At 41.2% G+C, this 18,096-nt stretch overlaps 1 protein-coding gene across 2 annotated transcripts in view; it reads left to right on the top strand.

Moving 5' to 3' along the window:
- Nucleotides 1-18,096, top strand: part of loaf (lost and found) — a 203,259-nt gene that overhangs the window by 143,739 nt on the left and 41,424 nt on the right. For both annotated transcript variants that reach the window (XM_071675767.1, XM_071675768.1), the window contains exon 4: nucleotides 12,433-12,558. In XM_071675767.1, the coding sequence (XP_071531868.1) occupies nucleotides 12,433-12,558 (126 nt within the window). The remainder of the gene's footprint in view (nucleotides 1-12,432; nucleotides 12,559-18,096) is intronic.

Raw genomic sequence — 18,096 nt, 5'->3', positions numbered from 1 at the left:
TGTACACTGCCTTCTTGGCTTTAGGTCAATAGACATTATTACGCCAAAGTCCTTTTCGTTTATACTTTTGTCTTTTTCAATTTCGCAAACTTCATTCTTCAGTTTTTCTATTCGTGTGTACTGCCGATATGTAAAACTTTGCACGTATCGATATTTAGAATTTATTTTGCCACGTAAGAGCCCAGTCCATGTGTGTGTGGTAAGAGCCCAGTCCATGTGAGTGTGGTAAGAGCCCAGTCCATGTGTATGTGGTAAGAGCCCAGTCCATGTGTGTGCGGTAAGAGCCCAGTCCATGTGTGTGTGGTAAGAGCCCAGTCCATGTGTGTGTGGTAAGAGCCCAGTCCACGTGTGTGTGATAAGAGCCCAGTCCATGTGTGTGTGGTAAGAGCCCAGTCCATGTGTATGTGGTAAGAGCCCAGTCCATGTGTGTGTGGTAAGAGCCCAGTCAATGTGTGTGTGGTAAGAGCCCAGTCCATGTGTGTGTGGTAAGAGCCCAGTCCATGTGTATGTGGTAAGAGCCCAGTCCATGTGTGTGTGGTAAGAGCCCAGTCCATGTGTGTGTGGTAAGAGCAAGAGCCCAGTCCATGTGTGTGTGTTAAGAGCCCAGTCCATGTGTATGTGGTAAGAGCCCAGTCCATGTGTGTGTGGTAAGAGCCCAGTCAATGTGTGTGTGGTAAGAGCCCAGTCCATGTGTGTGTGGTAAGAGCCCAGTCCATGTGTATGTGGTAAGAGCCCAGTCCATGTGAGTGTGGTAAGAGCCCAGTCCATGTGTATGTGGTAAGAGCCCAGTCCATGTGTATGTGGTAAGAGCCCAGTGTGTATGTGGTAAGAGCCCAGTCCATGTGTATGTGGTAAGAGCCCAGTCCATGTGTATGTGGTAAGAGCCCAGTCCATGTGTATGTGGTAAGAGCCCAGTCCATGTGTATGTGGTAAGAGCCCAGTCCATGTGTATGTGGTAAGAGCCCAGTCAATGTGTGTCTATGTCATTATGGAGCTGCACACGTCCTGGTTTATTTGTCGATTTATTTCTGCGACCCAGACGTACTTCATAGTTGGTCTGATGTATGATGATGATAAAATTCAGCCTCTTAGTAGATACCGAGCATTGAGGATGGTATAAGGGTGAAAGAGGACTTCGTAGCGAAGTTTGTCCAAGAGATGGAAATAAGCTGCAGGAATGTATGTGGAAACAATAAGGGAGACAAACTGTTTGCTAGCAGACGATTGAATCGCATTCAGTTACATGGTTAAGGAAATGCAAGTGATAGAATCGCATTCCGTTATATGGTTAAAGAAATGCAAAAGATCGAATCGCATTCCGGTATGTGGTTAAAGAAATGCAAAAGATCGAATCGCATTCAGGTATATGGTTAAGGGAATGCAAGTGATAGAATCGCATTTCGGTATGTGGTTAAAGAAATGCAAAAGATCGAATCGCATTCCGATACATGGTTAAAGAAAATATTTCGCCAACTGTTCACATCCAGCGTAAGGCCAGAAACGAGGAGTGTATATGCCTCTCAAATTTGGCAGTTGCAATGGAACGAATCTCAGCGAACCTATGGAGGAGGTACAGAGGAGGAGGGTAAACACAAAGACTGGCACCGGAATTAAGATAGACGGGGTACACAGGAAGAAATCGGAAGGCAGGTAGAGTCATGGGTGACCCAGTTGCTACCCCTTTAGACTCCAGCACCAAGTGAATGCCATCAAGAGAACAAAAAAATAAAAGATAAAAATTAATCCTGGAAAGATGTGAGGCTAAAGTAACCAGAGGGCATGACATACTTCAGCAGGAAACGCATGAGGAATGGTGGTTAAGAAATTCTTTTAGAATGTTGAGTTACACAGGGAATTAGTGGAATAGAGTGAGTGATGAAACTGCAGACACCGACACACACACGAGTTTAAAACGTATGATAGTAGAAGATAAGGCTATGCGAGAAATAGGGGGTACCTCCCTTACGAATGTTACACACACACACACACACACACACACACACACACTCACACACTCACACTCACACACACACACACACACACATACACAAACAAGCAATTATTGCAGCTCGTCAGCAAACCAATAAATATCCTTATATATATATATATATATATATATATATATATATATATATATATATATATATATATATATATATATATATTCGTACACGCTCACTCTCCATAATGTAAAACAGTGAATGAATAAGTTTGCCAGTGTCAGGATTTTTGCCGGCGTTAAGTGCAGAGTGAGTTGCATTACATATTTAACAGGCAGCTCTCCTGCCACAGAAATGGATTTTACTTACACCTCTCACTTGTCTGGATATATATATATATATATATATATATATATATATATATATATATATATATATATATATATATATTTCGCTCACTTCTAATGGAACGAAACTTTCACTTCTTTCATAGCCTTTATATATATATATATGTTGGAAAGGATCACAATTTTGCGCGTGATCAAGATATTCCTATGAGTCCACGGGGAAAATGAAACACGAAAAGTTCCCAAGTGCACTTTCGTGTAATAATCACATCATCAGGGGAGACACAATGTTTTGGACAATCACATGTTTACCAAATGGCGTCCTAGCTTCGTCTCTTCGATGTATATCAACTGACTGTTATATTTCTCTCTTGTGTCTCCCCTGATGATGTGATTATTACACGAAAGTGCACTTGGGAACTTTTCGTGTTTCATTTTCCTCGTGGACTCATAGGAATATATATATATATATATATATATATATATATATATATATATATATATATATATATATTAGTTTTCAGGGCTAGAGTTTCATTGATGCGGAAAAAAGAAGGAAAAAATAGAATGGGAAAATTCCTCCCCGTTTGAGGAGGTTGTCAACAGACATAAGAGGTGTTTTATGCTGTTTAAATTAGCTGTTAGTAGCTGTCGTGATGGCGTCCGTTAGCTGGGTATCTTGTAAGCTACTGTTCTTTGTTAGCTGTCTGGTACTTGCTCTCATTATACTGGTGTAAAGTAAGGCTTTATGTATATATATAATATATATAAAGCCTTACTTTACACCTGTATACACCTGGGGATAGGGGAGAAAGAATACTTGCCATGGATTCCCTGCGTGTCGTAGAAGGCGACTAAAAGGCGAGGGAGCTGAGGGGGGCTGGAAATCCTCCCTTCTCGTTTTTTTTTTTTTTTTCCATTTTCCAAAAGAAGGAACAGAGAAGGGGGACAGGTGAGGATATTCCCTCATAAGACCCAGTCCTCTGTTCTGAACGCTACCTCGCTAACGCGGGAAATGGCGAATAGTATGAAAGAAAAGAAAGAATTGCCTTGGGTGTTTGAGGAAGGAATGTTTGCATGTGATCATAAAAGGTATTGATGACCGATAATAACTCACCAGTGTACTTGCTGACGTTTGAAGAGCAGCGTATATCATCAAGTCATTTTCGTGTACACAGAAATTCGTAAAAAAGCGAGGCATTCCTGTGGCGACATGGTTAAGGTGAAGAGCGACTCTGTATACAGAGCTTGGTGTCAGGAGGTGTGGATAGAGCGCTAGCTGCTCTAGGTGTAGTAGCACGTCTAGAGCTAAAGTGGTGCTTAGAGCTAAGTTTGGATTTTGAAACATGGCACACGACAATGAACATGAAGTATGTGGTGTTTTTTTTGTGTTACACACACACACACACACACACACACACACACACACACACACACACACACACACACACACACATCCTCCCTTGACCTAAGTACACGTATGTCGGCCAGCGCCGAAGGGAGGATGAACAGCTAGGATGGATGTGGGGGGCGCCCCGACTCCCTCGCGTGAATCACGGTCGGCAATGCTAACCGACCTTTATAGACGAGTTCAACTAAATCATTTCTGTCGCCATCATTGTTGAACCAGCGAATAAAATAACCCTTGAACACAAGCCCGTAACGAGTGGGTGTTTACATGGAAAAGGGCCACGCGGGTCAAGGAGTTTTAAAGTATGGATAAGACGCTGACGTAAATTACCTTAAAAGTATAAAGTATGCCCATGACGCTGTCCCCCCTGGCAACTTACCCTCCTCCCCTCCCAAAAAGTTTAGGCAGGTGCCAATTAGCCCTAGCTAACTCAAGGCAGACGAGCCCACCTGTTATCACTCGGATCTGGCACTTTGTGTTTGCTGGGGATGGGGTTTTTTTTTTGGCCCAGCCACTTACTTCACAGCGTATTTACAAAAGGGAAATTTTTTCTTTTCCCCAACACACTTGAAATCTGAAATTTCAGGAGGGGGTAAACATGATGACGGTTGAAAATAAGAAATGGTGCTATTTGCGAATTGTGCGGTAATGTTCCATATATATATATATATATATATATATATATATATATATATATATATATATATATATATATATATATATATATATATCTTGTCGTGGAGTACTTAATTCTACATTTTTTTTTTTAAATGTTACTCGTAATGACCTATGACCCTTGCTCCACCCAATGGAATGTTGTGGGAGGTTGTACATGATGAAGACCTGCCTGGCCAGGGAGCAGGTGAGGAGGTGGCAGCAGGCTATTCCACTGCACGTAAAGATAAGGCAATGGGAGTAGGACTACGATAGGCGCCCCTGGACCACGACGCAACGATACGAGACGTAAAGCAAGACGGTTGGATCCCTGAGCACCACGATGTTACGACTTTTGACAAAGCAGCACGACATTACGACTTTTGAGCACCACAGTGTTACGACTTTTGAGCGCGACGTTACGACCCACCCGAGCGTGGCGGTACGTTACTTGAACACGGAAGATACGACCCTTGAACTTGACGTTACGTCTCCTCAGAAGGACGATACGACCCTTAAAAAAGAGTCGTACTTTGGATGCTCAAAGGCTAAGATTATAGTGATTTCTAATTAATCAGCCCGAAAGTCATTGCGAGGGGAAAGTGGAGAGTGAAGTAGGTTGAAGAGAGAGTGAGTTTAGGGGGACGAGAGGTGAGTATATGTGGAATGTGGGGGTTGAAAGGTGAGTACATCTGGTGAGTGGAGGGTTGAGAGTACATCAGAGGTGTGGAAGGTTGAGAGGTGAATACATCAGAGGTGTGGAAGGTTAAGAAGTGAATACATCAGAGGTGTGGAAGGTTGAGAGGTGAATACATCAGAGGTGTGGAAGGTTGAGAGGTGAATACATCAGAGGTGTGGAAGGTTGAGAGGTGAGTACATCAGAGGTGTGGAAGGTTGAGAGGTGAATACATCAGAGGTGTGGAAGGTTGAGAGGTGAATACATCAGAGGTGTGGAAGGTTAAGAGGTGAATACATCAGAGGTGTGGAAGGTTGAGAGGTGAATACATCAGAGGTGTGGAAGGTTGAGAGGTGAATACATCAGAGGTGTGGAAGGTTGAGAGGTGAATACATCAGAGGTGTGGAAGGTTGAGAGGTGAATACATCAGAGGTGTGGAAGGTTGAGAGGTGAGTACATCAGAGGTGTGGAAGGTTGAGAGGTGAATACATCAGAGGTGTGGAAGGTTGAGAGGTGAATACATCAGAGGTGTGGAAGGTTGAGAGGTGAATACATCAGAGCAGTGGAAGGTTGAGAGGTGAATACATCAGAGCAGTGGAAGGTTGAGAGGTGAATACATCAGAGCAGTGGAAGGTTGAGAGGTAAGTGCATCAGAGGTGTGGAAGGTTGAGAGGTGAATACATCAGAGCAGTGGAAGGTTGAGAGGTGAATACATCAGAGCAGTGGAAGGTTGAGAGGTGAATACATCAGAGCAGTGGAAGGTTGAGAGGTGAATACATCAGAGCAGTGGAAGGTTAAGAGGTGACTACATCAGAGGTGTGGAAGGTTGAGAGGTGAATACATCAGAGGTGTGGAAGGTTAAGAGGTGAATACATCAGAGGTGTGGAAGGTTGAGAGGTGAATACATCAGAGGTGTGGAAGGTTGAGAGGTGAATATAGTTAGAGTTATGGAAGGTTGAGAGGTGAGTACATCACATGATTGAAAGGTTAATAAGAGGTTAGTACATCACAAGAATAGAAGGTTGAGAGATGAGTACATCAAAGGAGTGGAAGGTTAAGGATTGAGTACATCAGAGGAATGGAGGTGTGAAAGGTGAGTACATCAGATATATGGAAGTTTGAGAGATGAGTCCATGAGATAAGTGGAAAGATGAGAGATGGGTACATCAGAGGAGTGGAAGGTTAAGAAGTGATCACATTAAAGGAGTGAAGACTGAGAGGTGAGTAGAAGGTTCAGAGGTGAATGCATTTGAGGTGTGGAAGGTTGGGAGTTGATTATATTTGAGGTGTGGAAGGTTGAGAAGTGAGTACATCAGAGGTGTGGATGGTTGAGAGGTGAGTGCATCATGGGTGTGGAAAGTTGAGAGTTGATTACATTTGAGGTGTGGAAGGTTGAGAGTTGAGTACATCATAGGAGTGGATGAGGTCTGAGAGGTGATTACATATGAGGTGTGGAAGGTTGAGAGTTGAGTACATCAAAAGGAGTGGAGGAGGTCTGAGAGGTGAGTATATCAAAAGAGTGGAAAGTTTTGAGGTAAGAATATTATGCCAGAAGCCACTGTGAGTTTCAAACTGGCTGAAAGAAATGAGAAGAATAGCCTTGTATTAGGAAGAAAGTATACTACTGAAGAAATTTAGTGACAAAGTAAGTATGAATGGGAAAAATTCCCTAATTTGAACGTAGTCTCTCTGATTATCTTTGTGTATAACATATACAAGTACATGAAATGGGGGAAATAAAAGGTAACTATATAATGATGGTAGTGAGGATGTTGTGCATTTGGGAAAAGTGGGGGAGAGCTTGATTGTATGGCATAGAAGAGTGGAAGAGGGAATGGCACATTGATGGATAGACTAGGAGCAATTAGAGCAGTGCTATGATTGATGGGGAATAGGGCTATTCAGGAATGGAAGTGGCCCTGTATCTGATAAATAAATGAACAAAATAGAGAGCAGAAACTCTTATAGGATTTAGTAAAGATCATGAAAAATTGGGACAGCACAAGAATACAGAATCATTTGATACAGATAACTGTGTGAGAATGTCCGAACAACCACTTTGTTTACACCTTTTCCCTTAATATTTTCCTCCGACGAACACCACTCACAATCATCCATTTTACAACTACTGTAAATAAAACGTCCATGTAAAGACTCAAGAGAACTTCTCTTGAAAAACCACATCCCAAACACCTACAACTTTAGAAATCACGTCATCTGAAAATCACATCTGTAAGCAGTACTGGCCTTCTAACATCCCTACCAGTAGCTTCTCCACTGACATGTTTGCTTCTTCAAAGTTACTGCTGACATTAAAAAACATTTTTTTTTTTTATTATATTCTTTATTATGCTTTATCGCAGCCTCCTGTGTTAGCGAGATTGCACAAGGAAACAGACGAAAGAATGGCCCAACCCACCCCCATACACATGTATATACATATACGTCCATGCACACACTTATATACATACCTGTACATTTCAATGTATACATATATATACATACTCAGACATATACATATATACACATGTACATATTCGTACTTGCTGCCTTTATTCATTCTCGTTGGCACCCCGCCACACATGAAATAGCATCCCCCCTCTCCCCGCAAGGTAGCGCTAGGAAAAGACAAAAGGCTGTACCTTAGGTACAGTAGGGTTGAGGGACAAGAGAGACACAAGAGAGAAATATAACAGTCAGTTGATACACATCGAAGAGACGAAGCTAGGACGCCATTTGGTAAACATGTGATTGTCCGAAAAATACAACGAGCGTTCATAAACGTATCATTTAACAAATCAACAATAAAGTTATCTAATTTGTATAGACCATCACTAATATTAAGATTATAATTCTTTGTGTATTTAATAATAGAAGATTCAATGATAATTCTCTTGGTAATAGAGTTAGAGTTAATAACTGAGTAACGCTATCTCAGTCATTAACTCTATTACCAAGAGAAATATCATTGAATCTTCTATTATTAAATACACAAAGAATTATAATCTTAATATTAGTGATGGTCTATACAAATTAGATAACTTTATTGTTGATAAGATTTGTAAAATGATAAGTTTATGAACGCTTGTTGTATGTTTTGGACAATCACATGTTTACCAAATGGCGTCCTAGCTTCGTCTCTTCGATGTATATCAACTGACTGTTATATTTCTCTCTTGTGTCTCCCCTGATGATGTGATTATTACACGTAAGTGCACTTGGGAACTTTTCATGTTTCATTTTCTTCGTGGACTCATAGGAATATATATATATATATTTTTTTTTTTTTTTTTTTTTTCATACGATTCGCCATTTCCCGCGTTTGCGAGGTAGCGTTAAGAACAGAGGACTGGGCCTTAGACGGAAAATCCTCACCTGGCCCCCTTCTCTGTTCCCTCTTTTGGAAAAAAAAAAAAAAAAAAAAAAAAGAGAGGGGAGGATTTCCAGCCACCCGCTCCCTTCCCATTTAGTCGCCTTCTACGACACGCAGGGAATACGTGGGAAGTATTCTTTCTCCCCTATCCCCAGGGATAATATATATATATATATATATATATATATATATATATATATATATATATATATAGTACTCTTACTATATATATATATATATATATATATTTTTTTTTTTCTTTTTCTTTCAAACTATTCGCCATTTCCCGCATTAGCGAGGTAGCGTTAAGAACAGAGGACTGGGCCTTTGAGGGAATACCCTCACCTGGCCCAATTCTCTGTTCCTTCTTTTGGAAAATTAAAAAAAAAAACGAGAGGGGAGGATTTCCAGCCACCCCCCCGCTCCCTCCCCTTTTAGTCGCCTTCTACGACACGCAGGGAATACATGGGAAGTATATATATAAATATATATATATATATATATATATATATATATATAAAAAACATTCAAATTCTGCATTATCTTTACCGGGTTAACCTCACTGGGTTGGAATTAATACTCGTCCTGTTCAAATTTTCAGTCAACTCTTCTAAATACGTGACATATAAGCTATGTTACCCGATATATAAATAGATAAAAGTGCATGAAGAAGAGGCATAATAGCAATTGATGACTAAGGCAGTGAATATATATATATATATATATATATATTTTTTTTTTTTTTTGCTTTGTCGATGTCTCCCGCGTTTGCGAGGTAGCGCAAGGAAACACGAAAGAAATGGCCCAACCCACCCCCATACACATGTATATACATACGTCCACACACGCAAATATACATACCTACACAGCTTTCCATGGTTTACCCCAGACGCTTCACATGCCTTGATTCAATCCACTGACAGCACGTCAACCCCGGTATACCACATCGCTCCAATTCACTCTATTCCTTGCCCTCCTTTCACCCTCCTGCATGTTCAGGCCCCGATCACACAAAATCTTTTTCACTCCATCTTTCCACCTCCAATTTGGTCTCCCTCTTCTCCTCGTTCCCTCCACCTCCGACACATATATCCTCTTGGTCAATCTTTCCTCACTCATTCTCTCCATGTGCCCAAACCATTTCAAAACACCCCCTTCTGCTCTCTCAACCACGCTCTTTTTATTTCCACACATCTCTCTTACCCTTACGTTCCTTACTCGATCAAACCACCTCACACCACACATTGTCCTCAAACATCTCATTTCCAGCACATCCATCCTCCTGCGCACAACTCTGTCCATAGCCCACGCCTTGCAACCATACAACATTGTTGGAACCACTATTCCTTCAAACATACCCATTTTTGCTTTCCGAGATAATGTTCTCGACTTCCACACATTCTTCAAGGCTCGCAGAATTTTCGCCCCCTCCCCCACCCTATGATTCACTTCCGCTTCCATGGTTCCGTCTGCTGCCAAATCCACTCCCGGATATCTAAAACACTTCTTCCTCCAGTTTTTCTCCATTCAAACTTACCTCCCAATTGACTTGACCCTCAACCCTACTGTACCTAATAACCTTGCTCTTATTCACATTTACTCTCAACTTTCTTCTTTCACACACTTTACCAAACTCAGTCACCAGCTTCTGCAGTTTCTCACATGAATCAGCCACCAGCGCTGTATCATCAGCGAACAACAACTGACTCACTTCCCAAGCTCTCTCATCCACAACAGACCGCATACTTGCCCCTCTTTCCAAAACTCTTACATTCACCTCCCTAACAATCCATCCATAAACAAATTAAACAACCATGGAGACATCACACACCCTTGCCGCAAACCTACATTCACTGAGAACCAATCACCTTCCTCTCTTCCTACATGTACACATGCCTTACATCCTCGATAAAAACTTTTCACTGCTTCTGACAACTTGCCTCCCACACCATATATTCTTAATACCTTCCACAGAGCATCTCTATCAACTCTATCATATGCCTTCTCCAGATCCATAAATGCTACATACAAATCCATTTGCTTTTCTAAGTATTTCTCACATACAGTCCTCAAAGCAAACACCTGATCCACACATCCTCTACCACTTCTGCAACCACACATATACACATATATATACACATATATATACATAAACACCCATACACGTACATATACATACATATACATATCATCACATATACATACATATACATATCATCACATATACATACATATACATATCATCACATACCCATACACAGACATATACATATATACACATGTACATATTCATACTTGCTTGCCTTCACCCATTACTGGATGAAGGCACAGAAAACATCATCGCTACCTGCTGCTTCAGTGAGATAGCGCCAGGAAAACAGACAAGAAAGGCCACATTGGTTTGCACTAAGTTTCTAGCTGTCATGTGTAATGCACCGAAAACACAGCTCCCCATCCAAATCCAGGCCTCGCAGACCTTTCCATGGTTTACCTCAGACATTTCACATGCCCTGGTTCAGTCCATTGACAGCACGTTAATCCCTGTATACCACATCATTCCAATTCACTGTTTCTTGCATGCCTGTCACCCTCCTTTATGTTCAAGCCCCGATCGCTCAAAATCTGTTTCACTCCATCCTTCCACAACCAGTTTGGTCCCCTGCCTCTCTTTGTGCCTTCCACCTCTGCCACATATATCCTGTTTGTCAATCTTTCATCACTCATTCTCTTCATATGTTCAAACCATTTCAACACACCCTCCTCTGCTCTTTCAACCATACTTTTTATTTCCTCACATCTCTCTTACCCTTTCATTACTTACTCGATCAAACAACCTCACATCACATATTGTGCTCAAACATTTCATTTCCAACGCATTCACCCTTCTCCACACAACCCTATCTATAGCCCATGGCTCTCAACCTTATGACATTTTTGGAACTTCTGTTCCGTCAAACATGCCCATTTTTGCTCACCGAGATAACTTTCTCTCCTTCCACACATTCTTCAATGCTCCTAGAACCTCCTCCCACACCCTGTGACTCACTTCCGCTTCCATGGTTCCAAATTGGAGGTGGAAAGATGGAGTGAAAAAGATTTTGAGTGATTGGGGCCTGAACATACAGGAGGATGAATGGCGTGCAAGGAATAGAGTGAATTGGAACGATATGGTATACTGGGGTCAACGTGCTGACAGTGGACTGAACCAGGGCATGTAAAGCATCTGGGGTAAACCATGGAAAGTCTTGTGGGGCCTCGATGATTGAGTGTGAGCAAGTGTGTCCTTTTTCATCTTTTACTGGCGCTACCTTGCTTTGTGCGTGTGTGTGTGTGTATGTTTGTGTGTTTTAGGGGTGGAGTATTTCCTGTGTGGCAGGGTAGCAACGGGAATGGATGAAGGCAGCAAGTATGAATATTTACATGTGTGTATGTATGTATGTATACTTTGATATGTATATGTATGTATATGTGCATGTATGGGCATTTATGTATATATATGTGTATATGAGTGTTTGGGTCATTTTTCATCTGTTTCCTTGTGCTACCTCATTGACGCGGGAAACAGCAGTTTTAGCAAGGTAGCGCAAGGAAACAGACTAGGAATGGCCCAACCCACCCACATACACATGTATATACATGAATGCACGCACATGTACATACATATACATTTCATTGTTTACATACATATACGTACACTGACATATACACATGTACATACATATTCATACTTGCTACCTTCATCCATTCCTGTCACCACCCTGCCACACGTGAAAAAAGGCCGCTTTTTTTTATGTATGTTCACTTTCCCGCATTAGTGAGGTAGCATTAAGAACAGAGAACTAAGCCTTTGAGAGAGTATCCTCACTTGGCCTCCTTCCAATCTTTCAGTAGCCAACAGATCTAATATTTGTATAGGATTTTTTTGTGACATCCAGCATAAATTACATGCATAGTAGTTTTCCTGTAATGACCAGCAGCTATACCAGTCCCACCAACAAGCACTTATGATAACTCTCCTTTCAATCCCTCAGAGCACTCTTGCCTGCATTTCCGATGTGAGACAACAGCCTTCTGTGTGGATCGTGAGCTGACCTGTGATGGGGTCAACCATTGTGGTGATGGCAGTGATGAGTCCACCAACCTTGCTCGCTGCCCACGTGAGTACCTTGAGAGACAAGAAGCATCCAATCTTGGTCATAACCACTTCACAAACACCCTTGTCCACCTACTGACCTGTAATCTTATCTCTCCAGGAATCAGTGGAATGCTCTTTTCCTTTTCCTTACCACTCATTGAGGCCTCTTTTAAAAGCCTGTCTCTCCTTCTCTAAAATCGTTCTTTTATTACCTCATTCAAGCAACTTTACCTGTGCCCTTTAAGTTTAAGAACCTCTGCACTGCAGTAGGGCTGATTAGATGGAACTGCAAATTCCACTGAAGCCAACTTCTCTGTCAAACCTAAAACTGCAGCCATTTTTCCTGAAGTAGAAAAGTGATATGAGCACAAAGGCAAAAAAAAAAAAAAGAAAATGAAATCCGCATGGAATGTGTGCCAGAGTAATTAATATTCTTTATTTTTCAGCAGAAGTAAAGTAAAGAAGAATCCCAAACAAAGATTTAAGGAAAACAGGAGTACAATCTCTGTTAAAAAATTTTAACAAACATATACTGTGTTTCGGTCAGGAACAAGTATGATAAAACTGTAAATAAGAGCCTTTAAAACAATGCACTAAGCATGTAAGGTAACCATTAGTCATGGGAGCACATATGATCTTTCAACCCTGCTGTTTTCATAGAACAATAGAAATATGAAATAGAAATTTTTGTGAATAGGTTAGTGAGGTGTAGGTTTCATTCAAAAGTATATTGGCTTATGAACAGCCTCCTGTAGTTATTGCAGTTGTAGTTCAGGTGCCTACCAGTTTATGGGAGGATTATTTATCTTTATTGCTGTGTTGCTGACATACACCACTTTATGAACACTGTAAAGTTCTTCATTTGTGATTAGTTGAGATTTATACATGTAGAACAATGCCATTCTGAATTTCTGATGAAAAATTTTAATGGATTAAAGGTATTGAGTATTTAATTAGTGTCTTCCAGGTTTGTGTATATGTAAATGTGTATGACATAATACATTTGAAAAGTAGTTTATTTCCTGTAATTCCCCAAAACTCCCTCTTGTTTGTGCTTTTAGCAAGAGTATTGTAAGAGGAAGGTGAGAAATGATGATTGTATTGGAGACGAAGTCTGTTGGGTTGGATGCCATTATATGGGCAGAATAAATGTGAAAACCATTGAAGTGAGAGAAATGATTAAGAAGGACATGGAGCATTGCTAACTCAAATTCCAATGCCATTCCTGTAGCCACTCGTCTCCAAATTTTAGATGTTTTTAGACTACGGATGTTGAGACTGGATATATCCCTATGCCAGTGTATTAAGAGAATATTTTAGTCCAGATTTTTGCTTGTTAATGTAGTTTACTTAGTTCATATGTATATCATTTTCTGAACTAGTTGCTTTAGTTGTAACTATTTTTAGCTAAGATTGTACATTTTAGTCCAGATTTTTGCTTGTTAATGTAGTTTACTTAGTTCATATGTATATCATTTTCTGAACTAGTTGCTTTAGTTGTAACTATTTTTAGCTAAGATTGTACAGACAACTGCAACCTGGGAAATTATATGGAAGGTATTGATTGAGAGGGTGAAGGCATGTACAGAGCATCAGATTGGGGAAGAGCAGTGTGGTTTCAGAAGTGGTAGAGGATGTGTGGATCAGGTGTTTGGATTGAAGAATGTATGTGAGAAATACTTAGAAGAGCAAATGGATTTGTATGTAGCATTTATGGATCTGGAGAAAGCATATGATAGAGTTGATAGAGATGCTCTGTGGAAGGTATTAAGAATATATGGTGTGGGAGGTAAGTTGTTAGAAGCAGTGAAAAGTTTTTATCGAGGATGTAAGGCATGTGTATGTGTAGGAAGAGAGGAAGGTGATTGGTTCTCAGTGAATGTAGGTTTGCGGCAGGGGTGTGTGATGTCTCCATGGTTGTTTGATTTGTTTATGGATGGGGTTGTTAGAGAGGTGAATGCAAGAGTTTTGGAAAGAGGGGCAAGTATGCAGACTGTCGTGAATGAGAGAGCTTGGGAAGTGAGTCAGTTGTTGTTCGCTGATGATACAGCGCTTGGTGGATGATTTGTGTGAGAAACTGTAGAAGATGGTGGCTGATTCGTGTGAGAAACTGCAGATGCTGGTGACTGAGTTTGGCAAAGTGTGTGAAAGAAGAAAGCTGAGAGTAAATGTGAATAAGAGCAAGGTTATTAGGTACAGTAGGGTTGAGGGACAAGTCATTTGGGAGGTAAGTTTGAATGGAGAAAAACTAGAGGAAGTGAAGTGTTTTAGATATCTGGGAGTGGATTTGGCAGTGGATGGAACCATGGAAGCGGAAAGTGAATCATAGGGTGGGGGAGGGGGCGAAAGTTCTGGGAGGGTTGAAGAATGTGTGGAAGTCGAGAACGTTTGGAAAGCAAAAATGGGTATGTTTGAAGGAATAGTGGTTCCAACAATGTTATATGGTTGTGAGGCGTGGGCTATGGATAGAGTTGTGCGGAGGAGGGTGGATGTGCTGGAAATGAGATGTTTGAGGACAATATGTGGTGTGAGGTTGTTTGATCGAGTAAGTAATAATAGGGTAAGAGAGATGTGTGGTAATAAAAAGAGTGTAGTTGAGAGAGCAGAAGAGGGTGTTTTGAAATGGTTTGATCACATGGAGAGAATGACTGAGGAAAGATTGACCAAGAGGATATATGTATCAGAGGTGGAGGGAACGAGGAGAAGTGGGAGACCAAATTGGAGTTGGAAAGATGGAGTGAAAAAGATTTTGTGTGATCGGGGCCTGAACATGCAGGAGGGTGAAAGAAGGGCAAGTAATAGAGTAAATTGGAGCGATGTGGTATACCGGGGTTGACGTGCTGTCAGTGGATTGAATCAAGGCATGTGAAGCGTCTGGGGTAAACCATGGAAAGCTGTGTAGGTATGTATATTTGCATGTGTGGACGTATGTATATACATGTGTATGGGGGGGGGGGGTTGGGCCATTTCTTTCATCTGTTTCCTTGCGCTACCTCGCAAACGCGGGAGACAGCGACAAAGTATAATAAAAAAAAAATATATATATATATATATATATATATATATATATATATTTTTTTTTTTTTTCAAACTATTCGCCATTTCCCGCGTTAGCGAGGTAGCGTTAAGAACTGAGGACTGGGCCATTGAGGGAATATCCTCACCTGGCCCCCTTCTCTGTTCCTTCTTTTGGAAAATTAAAAAAAATTGAGAGGGGAGAATTTCCAGCCCCCCGTTCCCTCCCCTTTTAGTCGCCTTCTACGACACGCAGGGAATACGTGGGAAGTATTCTTTCTCCCCTATCCCCAGGGAATATATATATATATATATATATAGATATATATATATATATATCTTTTATTATACTTTGTTGCTGTCTCCCGCATTAGCGAGGTAGCACAAGGAAACAGACGAAAGAATGGCCCAACCCACCCACATACGCATGTATATACATAAATGCCCTCACGCACATATACATACCTATACATTTCAACAAATACATACACATACATACACAGACATATACATATATACACATGCACATATTTGTATTTGCTGCCTTCATCCATTTCTGTTGCCACCTCACCTCACATGAAATGGCACCCCCTCCCCCTGCGTGCGTGTGTGCATACGAGGTAGCACTAAGAAAAGAAAACAAAGGCCACATTCATTCACACTCAGTCTCTAGCTGTCATGTGTGATGCACTGAAACTGCAGCTCCCTTTCCACATCCAGGCCCCATAAAACTTTCCATGGTTTACCCCAGACACTTCACATGCCCTGGTTCAATCCATTGACAGCATATCGACCCTGGTATACCACATCGTTCCAATTCACTATTCCTTGCATGCCTTTCACCCTCCTGTATGTTCAGGCCCTAATCGCTCAGAATCTTTTTCACTCCATCCTTCCACCTCCAATTTGGTCTTTCACTTCTCTTTCCCTCCACCTCTGACACATATATCCTCTTTGTCAGTCTTTCCTCCCTCATTCTCTCCATGTGACCAAGCCATTTCAATGCAACCTCTTCTGCTCTCTTGACCATGCTCTTTTTATTACCATGCACCTCTCTTACCCTTTCATTACTTACTCGATCAAACCACCTCACACCACATATTGTCCTCAAACATCTTATTTCCAACACATCCACCCTCCTCCGCACAACCCTATCTATTGCCCACACCTCGCAACCATATGACATTGTTGGAACCACTATTCCTTCAAACATACCCATTTTTGCTTTCCGAGATAATGTTCTTGCCTTTCACACATTTTTCAATGCTCCCAGAACCTTCACCCCCTCCCCCACCCTGTGACTCACTTCCACTTCCATGATTACATCCGCTGCTAAATCCACTCCCAGATATCTAAAACACTTCACTTCCTCCAGTTTTTCTCCATTCAAACTTACCTCCCAATAGACTTGTCCATCAACCCTACTGAACCTAATAACCTTGCTCTTATTCACATTTACTCTTAGTTTTCTTCTTTCACACACTTTACCAAACTCAGTCACCAGCTTCTGCAGTGTCTGACTCGAATCAGCCATCAGCACTGTATCATCAGCGAACAACAATGACTTGCTTCCCAAGCCCTCTCATCCACAACAGACTGCATGCTTGCCCCTCTCTCCAAAACTCTTACATTCACCTCCCTAACAACCCCATCCATAAACAAATTAAACAACCATGGAGACATCACGCACCTCTGCCGCAAACCAACATTCACTGGGAACCAATCACTTTCCTCTCTTCCTACTCTTACACATGCCTTGGTAAAAACTTTTCACCGCTTCTAACAACTTGCCTCCTACACCATATATTCTTGATACCTTCCACAGAGCATCTCTGTCAACTCTTATTATATGCCTTCTCCAGATCCATAAATGCTACATACAAATCATCTGTTTTTCTAAGTATTTCTCACATACATTCTTCAAAGCAAACACCTGATCCACACATCCTCTACCACTTCTGAAACCATACTGCTCTTCCCCAATCTAATGCTCTGTACATGCCTTCACCCTCTCAATCAATACCCTCCCATATAATTTACCAGGAATACTCAACAAACTTATACCTCTGTAATTTGAGCACTCACTCTTATCCCCTCTGCCTTTGTACAATGGCACTATGCACGCATTCCGCCAATCCTCAGGCACCTCACCATGAGTCATACATACATTAAATAACCTTACCAACCAGTCAATAATACAGTCACCCCTTTTTTAATAAATTCCACCGCAATACCATCCAAACCTGCTGCCTTGCCGGCTTTCATCTTCCACAAAGCTTTTACTACCTCTTCTCTGTTTACCAAATCATTTTCCCTAACCCTCTCACTTTGCACACTACCTCGACCAAAACACCCTATATCTGCCACTCTATCATCAAACACATTCAACAAACCTTCAAAATACTCACTCCATCTCCTTCTCACATCACCACTACTTGTTATCACCTCCCCATTTGCGCCCTTCACTGAAGTTCCCATTTGCTCCCTTGTCTTACGCACTTTATTTACCTCCTTCCAAAACATCTTTTTATTCTCCCTAAAATTT

The sequence above is a fragment of the Panulirus ornatus genome, chromosome 21, assembly GCF_036320965.1.
Source record: "Panulirus ornatus isolate Po-2019 chromosome 21, ASM3632096v1, whole genome shotgun sequence".
Taxonomy (NCBI): Eukaryota; Metazoa; Arthropoda; class Malacostraca; order Decapoda; family Palinuridae; genus Panulirus; species Panulirus ornatus.
The sequence above is the reverse complement of the archived record's forward strand: the minus strand, read 5'-3'. Positions and strand labels throughout refer to the sequence as shown.